We start from the raw sequence: 13972 nt of genomic DNA, 5'->3' as shown, positions 1-13972 counted from the left end.
GACCTACTTTGCGGTCCGTCATCTGAAGCGAGTGACACAGACTGCTCATCTCCACTATCACACAATCATCCATCCATCTGCAACTACCCGCCTCCTTATCCTTCACCACAGAGGACACGAGGAAAAGTCCCGACAGAAGAGACAATTCGGTACGATACAGTATAGCAGGGTAAGTATAGGATCGGCTGAACGGGGATCTCTTTTCTTTTTTTCTTTTCCCTTTCTTCCTGCTTTTACGCATGTTATACATACCGCTTGCTAACACGATGCTATAGGCTCTATCCATGGATGCAAGTGTACCGTTGTGCAGAAGCGTCTAGACAAACAAAACGAGACGAGACGAGACAAGCAGGCAAGCAAGCAGGCAATCAAGCAATCAAACCCATGTATCGTTAATCGTTGGCCCGACATGGCTCAAGTTACTGGCCTTGATCCTGAGGCCTCTGTCACGTCGGGCAATGGCGCTTCCTATCCTCGCACAGTCCCTCCAGCTTTTACTTCTCCCTCTGCATCTGCTTTTGCATCTGCATCTGGCTCCAAGAGGCTGAACCGACGTTCGTACCAAAACCTACCGCGGTCAAGCTCCCAGTTTCAAACACAAGCACGTACCCGGCCCAGGGCAAAGTCTGCATCAAACTTGTCTGGCCGTCCCATCCAGGAGCAGGAGCAAGAACAGGACGAGGACAAGGAACAGTGTTTACAATTTCACGACGACACTTTTATCGGCCAACAGGACGACGACGGCGAATCGCATGATGGCATTGCTGAGCTCATTGACTTCTTGAGGAACAACAGCCCACCATCTGGCAACTTCATGTCTATCCCTGATGATATCTCTCCCGAAGACAGGGGGCGATGGTACAGGTTACGAAAGCTGGGCAAGAGAAGCAAATCGCTTTCCAAGTGGCCTCAAACAATTCGCCTCCCAGACTCGGCTGTCTCAGGCACTACGATTGGGGGACACAGGCACATTGCAATTTCTATCCCATTAGACGCCTCGCCATTTGGGCAAACACCTAGGTCTCAATATCCTGTTTATCAGCAACGGAATATTAGACCCCTCAGTTCCCAGTACGCTCCTACAAGGGCGGTCTTAAACGACAAGGGTGTCGTTACGGTGCTACGTACTGTCAAGGAGGATAGAGAAACAAGTCCTTCAGTGAGCCCAGCAAACTCTCAGCTTCTCCTACCCTCAGTACCCAAAAGATCTCCAAATACCATGGTCGAGGGACAATATCACCCGAGGGCTATTAATAGCAGCAACCAGAACAGGGCACCGGAGCAATTGAACCTTCTCGCAACGCCTCCGCCAAGGGTCGTGTCTCCGGACCAAGTCAGACAAGCTAATGAGCAGTCCCGAGAATTTCAGAACCATGACCGGGGGAACTCATCTGCATCGAACCCGGTCCAGCATGAACGAGTTCCCTCACGAAACTCCAGCTCGGCCGGGGGTCGCTTCGTGCATCTCGGCGACCTATCAATTGATACCATGATGTCTCAGCCAGTCACAAATGAGATCAATCCAGAATCTACTTCATCTGCTCGCCCCGTCTCCCGCGACGGATCTTATCAACACTCACTCTCCAAAAGCATCATGACTACAAGCGACAATGACCCTGTAGTTGCAGAGGCTAGGCCTGTAGAGGCCAGATCTGTTGCAGCTAGAGAGTCGCGCATACAGTCACCAGCCAAACAGACTAGCGAGCCTGATGTTACTGTTGTTACCAAAAGCCCGCTGCGCACGTCTCGCAACTATTGCAAAAACCAAAGTGGCAGAGAAACCTCCACGTCCTCAACCAAGTCACCACAAAATCGTCGCGACAAAGTTAAAGATAAGAAAAAGAGGGATATGGAAGCTGCTTCCGCGAAGCGACGTAGCATGGTCCTTAATACGTCAGGGCCAAAGCAGGAATCTGACCAAGATACCATTAAGGAAGCATCGGAGCATGACACGGATGAGCCGCCACCTGTTCCCCTCAGGTCACCTCAACGACAGAGTATGTGCCCCATCATGGTCGTCGCAAATGTCAAGCCATCGCCTCTTCCGTCAACTACCATCGACATGTCGCCTGAGAAAAGGGGTAGCGCAGATTCAGAAACGATCAAACCTCTCTCAAGGCCCAAACCGGTTGGAGTCACCTTCCGGACCGATGAATATACGGCAACTCGACAGATTTCACCATCTCCCACTTCTTACATGAATGGGTCTCCAACACCGCCTCAGTCAGCTCGATCATCACCCACCCACAGGCAAGTGTCTCAAGATCGAACATCTCTCTCTCGACGCCGTGAATGGAACGCTGCGCGAGACAACGAGCGCAAACGCAAAGAAGCGGCATCAAGCATTAGCCCTCAGCCCAGAGCAAGGAAAGCAGCCACTACAAGAGACGAGAATGATGAGAAGGCAGCCGGTATGGAAAAGGAGGTTCTTCGACGATACGAGGCATACAGGGAGTACCGCATCAGGGAGATGGAGCGCCGTGTCCGTCGACTTGAACGAAACGGAGACGTATGGTTGCGGGCCCTAGTGCCAGTACTGGACAACCTCAACCGTACACTCGCCAACTCAAACGATGACAAACCCAGCAAAGCACAGGGCTGGGTCTCTGATGAAGACCTGTCGCAGTTGGAAAAGCCAACCCCGATTCGGCCATCGAGTCGAGGCCGGATGATGACCAGGACAGGCACATCTGAGCGGGAATTTCTGGAGCAGCTTGTGAGAACGCGCGAAGAGCTGGAAGCTGGAAGCACCAGTGATGACATGAGTGGATTTGACACCATCGAACCTCTCATGAGGGAATTGGCTGGACGATCTCGACTCAGCTTTGAAGCACGATCACTGGGAATGGATGACGAGGGGCTACTACAGTCGCTTTCCTAGTAATCACTTGGAGAAGGAACACGGAGGATTGTTATTTGATTGAACGAAAAGATTTCAGGGGGGAGGTTATCATGCATTTGGTTTTGGATATGGGATTGTCGGGTTGGTGTTCAGCGGAGATTGAGCGAAGCGTTTGACTTGGGTACCTTATTTCAACAACACTTTTATAGTATAGTATATATAGTATAGTCCTGCACCCGACGTGCATTTTCTTAGCTAACGCCTGTTACGAACTACTCTAGAGCATTATTTCTACCATGTATCTAATCTATTTAATTAATCTAGCTACTGTCTCGTCTCACACGTTGAGTTAGCCAAGTGATCAGTACCTGATATTGGCATGGAGCCTTGATTCAACTACTAGAAGATATTGCAGCCGCCAAGAAATACCAAGCTCATTTCTTTCAAGTTCAAGATCTTGACGCCTCAAGTCATCCCTTTTTCTAGGCTTCGATTTTATCTTACTGGACGATAGGGATACTGAAGGTTGGTTTAGAGGAAAGGGGTTTCATCGGGACCCTTTCGGTTATGCCCAATTGGGTATCAAGCATCTGCACATCGATCGGGGTCCATTGATCTTGCATGACGTATTCGTCGATATTCTTAAACTTTCAGGGACGTCGTCTCGTAAGGTCTAGTCTATGCATCATTGACGATATTTAGTTGCCAAGAACCAGTATGATTGACAAGTATGCTATACCCATCGTGAAATTTCCTGAATACCTAGTCGGAATCGAAGTCAATATTCGTCCATTTAATAGATGATTATCTGTCCATTGCGTGCCTTGGATCACTCTTCTCTATCAACAAGTTCTAGTCAATTCGTTCAAACACCGCTACCTATTCGGTAAAGACCCCGAAACTTTCATAATGAGCAAACCCTGGATCTTCGTTTTACCCTCAACCAGAGGAATTGGTTATGCTCTCACCCGCCACCTCCTTCAAAAAACATCACTTCCTATTCTCGCAACAGCACGCCTCCGCCATGATCCAGAAGATGTGAAAAAGTCACTCCTGCAAGGTCTCCCCGAGAAAGACGCTCTCGCCAAACGCCTCTCTATAGTCCACGCAGATGTCACAGATGACAAATCTCTAAGTGACGCTGCATCTAGAGCCGCGGAAATGTTCCCTACCGATAAAAACCATCTTCGTCTTGCGTGTGCTATTCCTGGTATTTTGAGGCCTGAGAAGAACCCGAGCCAAATCGATGCAGATGCCAGTTTAGAGCAGTTCCGCATCAACACTGTTGGCCCTCTTCTTCTCATCAAGCACTTTGACCAGTTCCTTCCTAGACGGACGACCAAGTTGGAGGACAGCCCAGAGAGTGACCAAGTCAAAATGCCTTCGCATTCTGTATGGCTAAGCATGGCCGCTCGCGTGGGTTCCATATCTGACAACAGGGCTGGTGGGTGGTTCTCATACAGAGCAACCAAAGCGGGTGTCATCAGTATCGGCAAGAGTTACGACATTTTTCTGAACGGGCGAAGCGGTGACAAAGCTATTTCAATTAGCTATCACCCAGGAACGGTCAAGACGGACCTGAGTAAGGACTTCTGGAGCAGTACAAAGGAAGATAAGCTATTCAGCCCTGAATTTGCTGCGGACAGGCTTGTTAGTGTTGCAACAGGCATGGCGTTGGAAGGCCGTGGAAAATGCTGGGACTGGGATCATAAGGAGATCCTCCCATAGATGAGACATGGCGGCATTCTATGAAAACCTCAGTCGAGTAAGCGAACACTAAAGACGTATGGTAGTCGCGTAACTAAGATTGATTAAACCAATATCTGCCATACCGTTACCCCTTAGCCCGGCCGACCTACATAGCCGTACATAGTCATATATGAGACTATTAACAGCCAGGCACAGCTGTGCGCTGTCTGATCGAGGTCTTCGTACCAAGCCAAGTCGCATCAAACACATCATCAAGCATGTCCATCTATAGTTCTACCTCTTGAAAAGATGCCCCGTCAGGTGTTGGCGTAGCTTTCGCGGTCGATTCGTCCTCTGCTCCGTCATCCTCTGACTTTTCTTCCTTGTCATCCTGTTCAAGTTTACTCGACTCCCCGTTACTGGCTGGCCGCAGGGCAACCTTCTGTTCCTCTTTGTCTTCGAACCGCACTTTTTGTTCTTCTTGTGGCGACGTCTTGGCCTTCTGTTCGACCTCTACATCTTCGTCATCACCGCTGCTGCTGTCACTTGAGCTTCTCTTCCCGCCGTTCTCCTGCGTTTCTTTCTTTTCTTTCTCTTCCTCCTCTCGTGTCTTCTCATCCAGCTTCTCCTCCGATCGTGAGGCCGATTCGCCGTTCTGAGAGGGCGGTACTGGTAGGCTCTTCTCCGCCTTCTCTGGGGGCGGTGGGGGTGTAGATTCCTCGACTGGGGGGCCAGGCTTCATTGCATCGAGATAGAACTTCGTGACACCAAGAATACGGCCACTTTTCTCACAAGCCTCAACCCATTCAGGACGCACGACAGGAATGTTGCTCTCGACGGCCTTCTCCCATTGCTGCCCACGACCTTCTGTTGTAACGAAATGCGTCGTATCAATACGGACCCCATCCACAAGTTTGGCCCCAATGCGCTCAACAGCCTTTGTCAGGTTGTCCTTGACAGAGCTTGGCATTATACCTGTGGTAATGGTGATACCTCTCAAGTCTGTCATCTTATGTGTGCGTACTGGTACCCGCTCACTGACATAGGTACCCGCGCTTGTGCGTAGAACCAGATGGAAGGTGTACTCGGTGTCAACAGCAAGACCACTGATCTTTGTGCTGTGCATTTGCAATGGGCGAGGAATATTTCCGGCCTTCTGGCCATTTCGGTAGAGGCTTAGAGAGATCAGGTCGGCAGTAGCAAGCTCAATAGGATCCCACTCTAGTACGACCGAAGTCTGAGTGGCATTGCGACAACGCAGAACGGGGGTTGTAGGCTCGGAAGCTCCAAAGGAATTGTAAATACTGTCTTGGAGGGCACGGAATGCGCGATCGGCGGCGGCTTCTTTGGTCGCATTTTGCGAGACGTTGATGTCAACGATGCTGCCTGAGGAGATGTTGGGAGGCAGGAGGATAGAAGGAAACTCGATCTGAAAGTCAAAGACACCTCGTATTAGCAAATAAACGAGCGAAGAACTCGTAAGGTCTCTAACTTACCAAGCGCTTGTCCGGTGTTAAAAGGACAGTGACGCCGGCATCAACCTTGCCGACAGTGAGAGAGACCAGCATCGTAGGTAGCTAGAGTCGCAGTGGACAAAGGAGAGCGATGACGGGGGAACACGCGACCACAATGGAAAGCGAAACGAGGGTATCTTCAATTGGAGAAAACTGCAGATGCGGTTAACTGTAACGTCTGCGCTGAGCAAGATGATGTAGCTGGTCGAAGGGAGGTTGGCGATAATATGTAGTTAGTATGTAGGTAGCTTGCGGGAATGCGATAGGGATAGGAACGTTGACGTGGAGTCTTTGGGGCAGTTGTATTGATACAGCAGTTGCATCCAATGCAAGCCACTCAAACCAAGGACATAGAGCTCAAGTTTTGGCGTCGGCTTAGGCACGGAACCGCGCGTGGCTAAACAGGGACGACCCGACTCCTGGGGGGTGAAAAGCCCCTGTATTTTACGGATAGGTCCCTACTAAGATCAACCCCCTAGTGAGGCTCCCTAGGTAGGTACCAAGGTCCCTAGGGGCCAAGCTACCCTCATAATTGGTAGTATTGGATGGAACCATGGACAATTTCGCTCTTGCTTTCCGCAGCTACATAATTCTTCTGACTCCCTCGCGCTACCCCAGTTGAAGACCAAAGCTTGTTACGCATCCATTACTGTCTACTAGGTACGTAGTATTCACATGAAAAAGGGTTTGCGTCAACTGCTCCATCTTTTAAATTGCAGTATGTTCTTAATTTAGCTCATACGTGCGTTGTTGCTTGAAAAAAGAAGAAAAGAGTCATTAGTGTATCCCTGAATATCGAAGGAATGAAATTCATTTAGAGGGTTCCAAACGAGCTAGAAGCAAGGTCTGTTGAGAGAAACGCGGTTCAGCGAAAGCCATTGATATTAAAATTCCCAGTACGTATACACATCATGAGTACTGTACACCCACGGCCTAATTCGAAACCCATAACAGTCGCAGTGTCCTTTGATCCTCCAGTGTCTTATACAAGGGCTCATTTTGATTTCAGCAAGCCCCAGGTAGAGTGTACCTCTCAACGCCAACGTCTACCACTGGATACTCGATGCCATTCTTGGTTTTGTCGTCGCAGCGGTTTCGCGCAAGTGTTGCCGCCATTTTCTCTGCACTGCCTTTGCTACCGCCTCCCCGAGAATATGAGCTGGAGCTCGACTAACTTTCAGCGGGTCAAATATTCTTATCGTGACTGTCCCCCGTGGACCATCCATTGAGAATCCCAAGTCTCTTGCGGCTGACCAAACAGCCCCCGATATCCTCTTCACCATTAAGCTTCGCACAACAGCCGAGCCCCCTTGGCCTGTGGTAAACACCCACAGTGGTTCTTCTTCCAACTTTTGTCGATACTTGTACATAACTGCCGGTAGCATTGACGACCCCCCAGGTCTTAGATGATGTAGGTCAAATGGATTTAATATATACTGGGGTCCGTATTGAATTTGGCAGCCGAAGAGGGCGTTGACTTGTCGGTCATCAGCGCCCAAGTCCAGGCGCTCGGCTTTAGAGTTGTCCCATTCGATGCCCGTCTCCTGGAGAAACGCCCATATCTCTGGTGAAGTGTATAATCGCCCCGATGACGAGATATGGGAGCATGGGTGTGCTAGTGGTACAAACAGTTTGTATGGTTTCTGTTTCTGTTTCTTTGCTCGCTCGCGCGTCTGCGGTTGTGAGGATTTGTTGATATTTGGCTCAGTGTGTCGAGGATTCGGATTTCTCGTCTTTTGTATATGTTTCGCGGAAGAATTGTAGAAGCGGCAGACGGGGGACCGTATCGAGCGTATGAGGCTACAGCATGATGGATTTCGTGCTATCGACATGACGACTGAGGAACCGCAAGACTCTTGTACATGCGTGTTATGTCGGAGTTGAGTTCGGAGCTATAGGTCTCGTGATGGCGACAAGATCGAGCTGGAAGTTAATGCGCTGGGAAATGGAAATTTTCATAATTCATCGCAAGTCTACATGATGGATGCTTGGAAGTTTGGCTTTCCTATTACCAATGATACCCACCAGCAGCGCCACATGTGGCAGTGCACTACGCAGGTGAGCTACGGGCACCTGTACTGATAATCAGTGTTCATTTTTCCCATACTGTCCAGTTCTTTGTCCCGTTGGGTCACATTAAATGCTAGCGAGATATAACCTTTTGCGCTGAAAAATTAGGATTTCAAAGTATCTACGGGGCACCTTTGGAGAGTTTGGATCACTCAGCCGCCACACTTTGACTCATAGTGGGCTAGTATATTAGGAAATCACAGGCCAGTCGCCCCATTTTCCATTGCGCCCAACCACTCATTCTAGATTCCTCAGTCAGCAGAGCAACTTGAGGAAAAATCCACTTTCTGTCCAAGGCCGTCAACGACACCACAACATCATCACCAACTTTCTTCCCCCACCAAACCTCTCTCTTTCAACAAACATTTAAAAGAATAACAAACCGCCAACATGCCTAAGAACAAGGGAAAGGTAAGCCGTTCGGACCCCCATCAACTCTCCTATCGTCCTTTCCTTCCTTTTTTTTTCCCCCTCTCAAGTCGCATTTTCACGCGTGCGATCGCTGCCCCGCCCCCACTATCGTTGCCCAAGTTCTACCGCAAGTGACAAAGGGAGTATCACTAACAGTCCTATAGGGTGGAAAGAACCGCAGACGTGGTACCAAGGAGAACGACGACCAGCGCCGAGAGCTGACCTTCAAGGAGGATGGCCAGGAATACGCTCAGGTGATTAAGATGCTCGGAAACGGTCGTCTCGAGGCTCTTTGCTTTGACGGCAGCAAGCGTCTTGCCAACGTGAGTAGCCCTCGAATACCTACCTGCCTCGCAGATATGTTCCGCAACGGAATCATGACAGGCAGTCCTTCTCTACAGTACATAACTAACTCCTGTTCCAGATTCGCGGAAAGATGCGCAAGAAGGTCTGGATTAACCAGGGTGATATTATCCTCCTTTCTCTCCGAGACTTCCAAGACAACAAGGGTGATGTTATTCTCAAGTACACTGCCGATGAAGCCCGTACCCTCAAATCCTACGGCGAGCTTCCCGAGAACGCCAAGATCAACGAGACCGACTCTTTCGGACAGGGCGAGGATGGCGAGGCCTACTTCGAGTTCGGCGATGCTGACTCGGACGACGAGTCTGATGATGGCGCTGCCAACAAGAAGGAGGTCGACATTGACGACATCTAAGCTCCTCTAAGCAACCATCAAATCCCCTTCTCTCTCCGCTGAGCCCCCGACCCGGTCTGGGATACTGCGTGTATTCCTTGTCTGGCGTTGTTGATACTGTCTTCTCTCTCAAACCCGGAGCCGAGCATTAAAACTTGGTGCGTCGGGTCCCACGACAGTAGTTGCTGTGGAGTCATAGACAGCCGTGGTGGGAGGGACGTCATGGCTTGTCGCTCTCTTGTCGATTTACAATACAACGTTTGGGTTTTCAGTCTTGGTCTGTTATTAAGGTAGTTTACTGGACGAACATGGTTTTTTTCTTAACGCGTCATGATCATCGCATTCGTCTCAAAAGCACAGGGTTACTTAGACAAGACAAGAAAATGCATGCAATTCTCTTATACATATTTTTCATTTTTTCGCTACATTCAAGTTGTGGTCAAAGTAAAGACTAACACTGTCTGCTGGACTCTTTGTTCTCTCAATCTGATGATCTCGAGCAACTCCTCAACACCAAACAAGTTTTCCCTTGAAACGTAACCACATCTTGCTATGCCAGTATTTACGATGGGTATAGACACACGCGAACCGCTTGAATACATAGAGTGTCTTGAATTGCTGCGCCAATCCGCGGCCGAGAAGCATCTGCAACTGAATGATCTGAAATCACCGTCGCCATGGCTCGAGCGTGCACGTTTGGCGACCATCGAGTCGAGGAGCTTTTTGTCGGCTTTGTTTGCCAATCCTTTCCTTCCTTCTCTTGAGTTTTGTATCTTTTATCCCGCCTCACCAATCGTCGTTATCGCTCTCGTCATCTAAAAAAAGAAAAAAATGTTAGCACAGATTTCTTGTCCAGTATCAAGCAGACATCAAGACTTACCGCTCTTGGAAACCTTTTCCTTTCTCTTCTGTAGTGCAGCAGCCAGAGCATCAGCCATACCTCCACCGCCTCCTGAAGCACTTACAGCTGAAGCTGTCGCACTGTTGCCACCAACGTCGCTGCCACCAACTTGAGCGCCGCTGCGGTCACGAATTTGTGAGCGGTCAACCTTCTTGAGAGCACCGATGCCGCCAGCTTGTTGAATGCCCGCCAGCACAGCTGAACGACTAGTATCTCCGCCAGCAGGAAGAGAAGGAGCACCACCGCTGCCAGAGGGCATAGGAGGCGGAGGAGGTGGGGGTGCACCAGGACCTCCTGGGGGTGGTGGTGGGGGAGGGGGGGGAGCACCACCGCTTGGTGGCATAGGAGGAGGTGGAGGAGGAGGAGCACCAAGACCTCCAGGGGGTGGAGGTGGTGGCGGTGGAGGTCCGCCGTTTGTAGTTGGCGGCAGTGGAGGAGGAGCTGGAGGATGGGAACTGACGGCCGGAGGAGGGGGTACCGGCCGTGTGCTCGGAGGCGGCAGTGGTGGAGCTGAACTTGTTGGCACCTTCGGGGGTAGGGGCGGAGGAAGAGCTGCAGGGGGTTCGTTGCGCGGCGGAGGTGGAGGAGGAACCGATCCACGGCTCGGTGTTGGTGGAGGCACTCTTGAGCCAGAGAAAGGAGGAGGGACTCCGAACTTGTGGCTCTCGTTTTTCGTCGAGTCAACTGGTGTCTTTGCTGGTCGTGGGGGAGGAGGAGGTCCAGGATTAGGTGCTGCCGGAACAGCTCTTGGAGGCTCAGAATGAGCGAATTTGCCTGCATCTGCCAGTGGAGGAGGCACACCAAACTTCGGTCGAGGAGGTGACGGCTGTCGCTCGGGTACTGCGTCGGCCTTGCCGGATCGTCTCGGCGCCGGAGGGGGTGGGGGGCCGCCCTTTCTCGGAGCCGGTGGCGCGGGAGGTCCGTCCGCTTGGGACCGGCCACCAGATGGCGGAGGCGGCGGCGGGGGTGCTCGAGAGCTTCGTCCATCGTTACCATTGGCGGATAGTGCTGACGCTGGGGGAGGTGGTGGTGTGGATTGAGGTCGAGACGCCTTCTGCTGCTCTTCCCTCAAGAAGTCTACAATGAACTCCTGGTTCTCCTTAATGAAATCGTCTGTCAAACCTTTGTCTTGAAGGTCTGCTCCGAAGTGTTCACGCCAAAGAGGATCGAAGGCATCTAAAAGAGAGAATTCGGAATGTTTGTGGCCATTGAGGTTAGGCGTCGAGTTGATAATATGGTGTTGGATGGAGTTTGCAGGCATTCGTGGGGACTCTGGAGGCGTTGGGCCTGAAGGATGGTGAGTGGAATGACGATGGCTGAATAGACCTCCCAATAAGCCATGCTTGTGGGACGGTTGAGCTCCGCCTCCAAAGGGTGTCGCCTTGGTAGCTCGGCTTGCGTTCTTTTCTCGCTCGTCCATCTTCTTTTTGAATTGTTTGGCCTCCTTTTCGTCGACGAAGCTCAGGCCAGCCAGGCATTCCTCGAGTTCGAATGTATGAAAAAAAGTTCGGTCCTGGTTGTAATTCCATGTGTCGAAGATCTCCTGGTCCCAAATGACTCCTCGATTGGTAGGCTGGGTGAATTAGCAAGCAATAGTCAGGCGTGGCAAGGAGCCACAAGGGGGCCGCATCATGAGCATACCGAGATATCGACCATCTTGATCCAGTAGGTGTTTCCAACTAAATCATTTACGAGCGCAACGGCTCCTTGTATCCCGGTATAAGTCCATTTTGAACGATTGGGGTAGGCGACGTAGAGTCTGGCCACAGCGACGGCCTGGATCTTGTTGGATTGCTTAGGGATAAACCGTTTGACGGTATCCTTATCGTCGTCGTTGAGAATGGACGGCATCGTTACGTCGCAATCGAGAAGAGGTAAACCGGATCGGTATCGTAAATTCAAGTCTCTTGGAGACGCCTTAACGAAGGCTATGGACGAAAGGTAAGACGAATTTGTCAGTTGTCGCCTCGGCTGGACGCGTGGAGTGGCGCTTGTCAATTAAGTCTCTCCTCTTTCAGCGTCTCTTCAGAACCGCTTGGCGCTCGCGTGAGGTAGCCGAATTCTGGGCGAAGGCAGCGCAATCCTTAAGAGGTTATGTAGGTAGTTGACCAAGAGAGTGTATGTACGCCCGAGCTTTCGGGCTTGAGTGGTAAGAGATCCCTCCCAGATGGCGTAGGCGAAGTGAGCACGGATAGTCGTCGCACGCACGTCAAAAGGTGTTCGTCCGTGGGGAACGGAACAGACTGGGCCAGCGGTCGGTCGATTAGGATGATGTGTGAAGACCAGGCCAGACCAGTCTAAGACAGATGAGCACCAGCCACACACAGGTGGTTCACAGTGGAGGCTAGGTACCTAGATACAGAGCACTTGCAGACGCTGACCTGATCACAGCCACAAATCAAAGTGGGGTAAACTACGTCTTTATGCAGATGCCAAAGACGACAGGTTTGGGTTGTCTTCGTGGTGGGAATGGGCAACGTTGGCTTTATGGTGACAATTCACGATTATGCCTGTGACTGTGCTTGTGACATGCTCTCACTAGGTACCTAACAAAATGGCTTGTGTGATGCAGCGGTCAACTCTCCAAACTTCAGGTATCGAAATGTTCACCGCTTCAGCCACCTTACTGGGTTCTAGAAATTTCGCAGGGCAGCAGTCGACTGTTGGGCAGCCAGAGTTTGGCAACCTAGTAGGTAGATAATCGCTGTCTTTTGGTGGAGCTCTTTAAGGGGGCACAGCTGATGGGTGCGTGGGAAGAGATAGTTGGCTATTCACTTATGGAGAGACCTCAGTTATTACGAATGCAGGAACTGAGAATAGTCCGGGTGTATCTGATAAATTGTACTTGAGAAGAGTGACCGGCTTGTTCCAGAACTCATCTAAGTTCGAATCGTGTCTCATGTCTGATTAACGTATTCAGATCAGAGTATGGTTTCGGGTCCGAGGGGGTCCATAAGAGGGGTATAGGCCGCTAGCAGCCCGGAACGGATGGATATCAGCTAGCTGCGTGTCAGGCTGTCGGACTCAGTAGACAGCAGGTCAGTGTCATGATGCGAGCATGAAACTGCCCGAGGAATAGTCGGATGTACTCAGACACGTTCAAATGCGAGTTACAAATAGTATAGTTGATTTGTATGTAATATTAATCGTAGTTATCCCGTTCCCATATCTAGTCATGCAGTCATAGTCATGTCGGCGGAGTAGCTTCCATTGCAGAAGTCACCTGCTTATTTCTTGTTCAGAGCCTCCATCTTGGCCTTGCGCTCCTCCTTGGTACCCTCTTCTTGGGGCATGTCCTTGGGCACTGCGGGTCCGGGGTGAGCGTTAAAGGCAGAGACCTTGTCCTTGGCTTCGTCCTTGATGGGCTGAATGGAGAATTGCTTCTCGCCCTGTTAAGAGTGACGGTCAGTACCGTATTGCATGACAAAGAATGGAGCTCGAGCGTAGCTAGCTTACCTCGTTCTGTTGCTCGCTACCAGGCATTTTGGTGGTTTGTTTCTGTTCTTGAAAAAAGAGAAAGGATTATATTTCACTTGAGCTTTTTTGGTTGATTTGATCTCAGGTCGTATCGAGAAGCGAGTCTGGGTTATCAACGTCTTTTTGTAGTCACTGGCTCTATCATGACCGATGACGTCGTCACCCTACGTAAGACAGGTAGTACCTACGCTTTCTGTGGCGCGAGGGCGACGGGCAAAAACGCAAGCTCTTTGGAGAAGTGTCACAAGAGGTCAAATTCAGTTTCTCATTGGCCCTTCTGAGTCTAAGAACCGCCGATGTTGACCACGATTATCTAGGGCTCTGCATGATCTTGGAAATGACGTGGATAGCAATTGGAGGTGTGCACAACG

At 50.6% G+C, this 13972-nt stretch overlaps 6 protein-coding genes across 6 annotated transcripts; 3 read left to right on the top strand and 3 right to left on the bottom strand.

Annotated features, from left to right (window-relative positions):
* Positions 1-409: 409 nt before the first annotated feature.
* On the top strand, positions 410-2881 carry FIESC28_10002 (uncharacterized protein; the record flags this gene model as incomplete). The annotated part of the gene is made up of 1 exon (XM_031164137.1): positions 410-2881. The coding sequence occupies one exon, from the start codon at positions 410-412 to the stop codon at positions 2879-2881; it is 2472 nt and encodes an 823-aa protein (XP_031011813.1).
* Positions 2882-3751: 870 nt separating this feature from the next.
* On the top strand, positions 3752-4570 carry FIESC28_10001 (uncharacterized protein; the record flags this gene model as incomplete). The annotated part of the gene is made up of 1 exon (XM_031164136.1): positions 3752-4570. The coding sequence occupies one exon, from the start codon at positions 3752-3754 to the stop codon at positions 4568-4570; it is 819 nt and encodes a 272-aa protein (XP_031011812.1).
* Positions 4571-4817: 247 nt separating this feature from the next.
* On the bottom strand, positions 4818-6099 carry FIESC28_10000 (uncharacterized protein; the record flags this gene model as incomplete). The annotated part of the gene is made up of 2 exons (XM_031164135.1): positions 4818-5960; positions 6028-6099. The coding sequence occupies 2 exons, from the start codon at positions 6097-6099 to the stop codon at positions 4818-4820; spliced, it is 1215 nt and encodes a 404-aa protein (XP_031011811.1).
* A 2406-nt stretch (positions 6100-8505) lies between these two features.
* FIESC28_09999 (uncharacterized protein) lies at positions 8506-9244 on the top strand (the record flags this gene model as incomplete). Its single annotated transcript, XM_031164134.1, has 3 exons — positions 8506-8526; positions 8691-8849; positions 8951-9244. The coding sequence occupies 3 exons, from the start codon at positions 8506-8508 to the stop codon at positions 9242-9244; spliced, it is 474 nt and encodes a 157-aa protein (XP_031011810.1).
* A 765-nt stretch (positions 9245-10009) lies between these two features.
* FIESC28_09998 (uncharacterized protein) lies at positions 10010-11975 on the bottom strand (the record flags this gene model as incomplete). The annotated part of the gene is made up of 3 exons (XM_031164133.1): positions 10010-10038; positions 10104-11697; positions 11766-11975. The coding sequence occupies 3 exons, from the start codon at positions 11973-11975 to the stop codon at positions 10010-10012; spliced, it is 1833 nt and encodes a 610-aa protein (XP_031011809.1).
* Positions 11976-13351: 1376 nt separating this feature from the next.
* FIESC28_09997 (uncharacterized protein) lies at positions 13352-13607 on the bottom strand (the record flags this gene model as incomplete). Its single annotated transcript, XM_031164132.1, has 2 exons — positions 13352-13513; positions 13581-13607. 2 exons carry the CDS (start codon positions 13605-13607, stop codon positions 13352-13354), a joined length of 189 nt encoding a protein of 62 aa, XP_031011808.1.
* Positions 13608-13972: the final 365 nt, after the last annotated feature.

This window comes from Fusarium coffeatum (genome assembly GCF_003316985.1).
Source record: "Fusarium coffeatum strain FIESC_28 chromosome Unknown BRIP53273_contig_276, whole genome shotgun sequence".
Lineage (NCBI taxonomy): Eukaryota > Fungi > Ascomycota > Sordariomycetes > Hypocreales > Nectriaceae > Fusarium > Fusarium coffeatum.
This window is presented reverse-complemented; position numbering and strand designations above follow the sequence as displayed.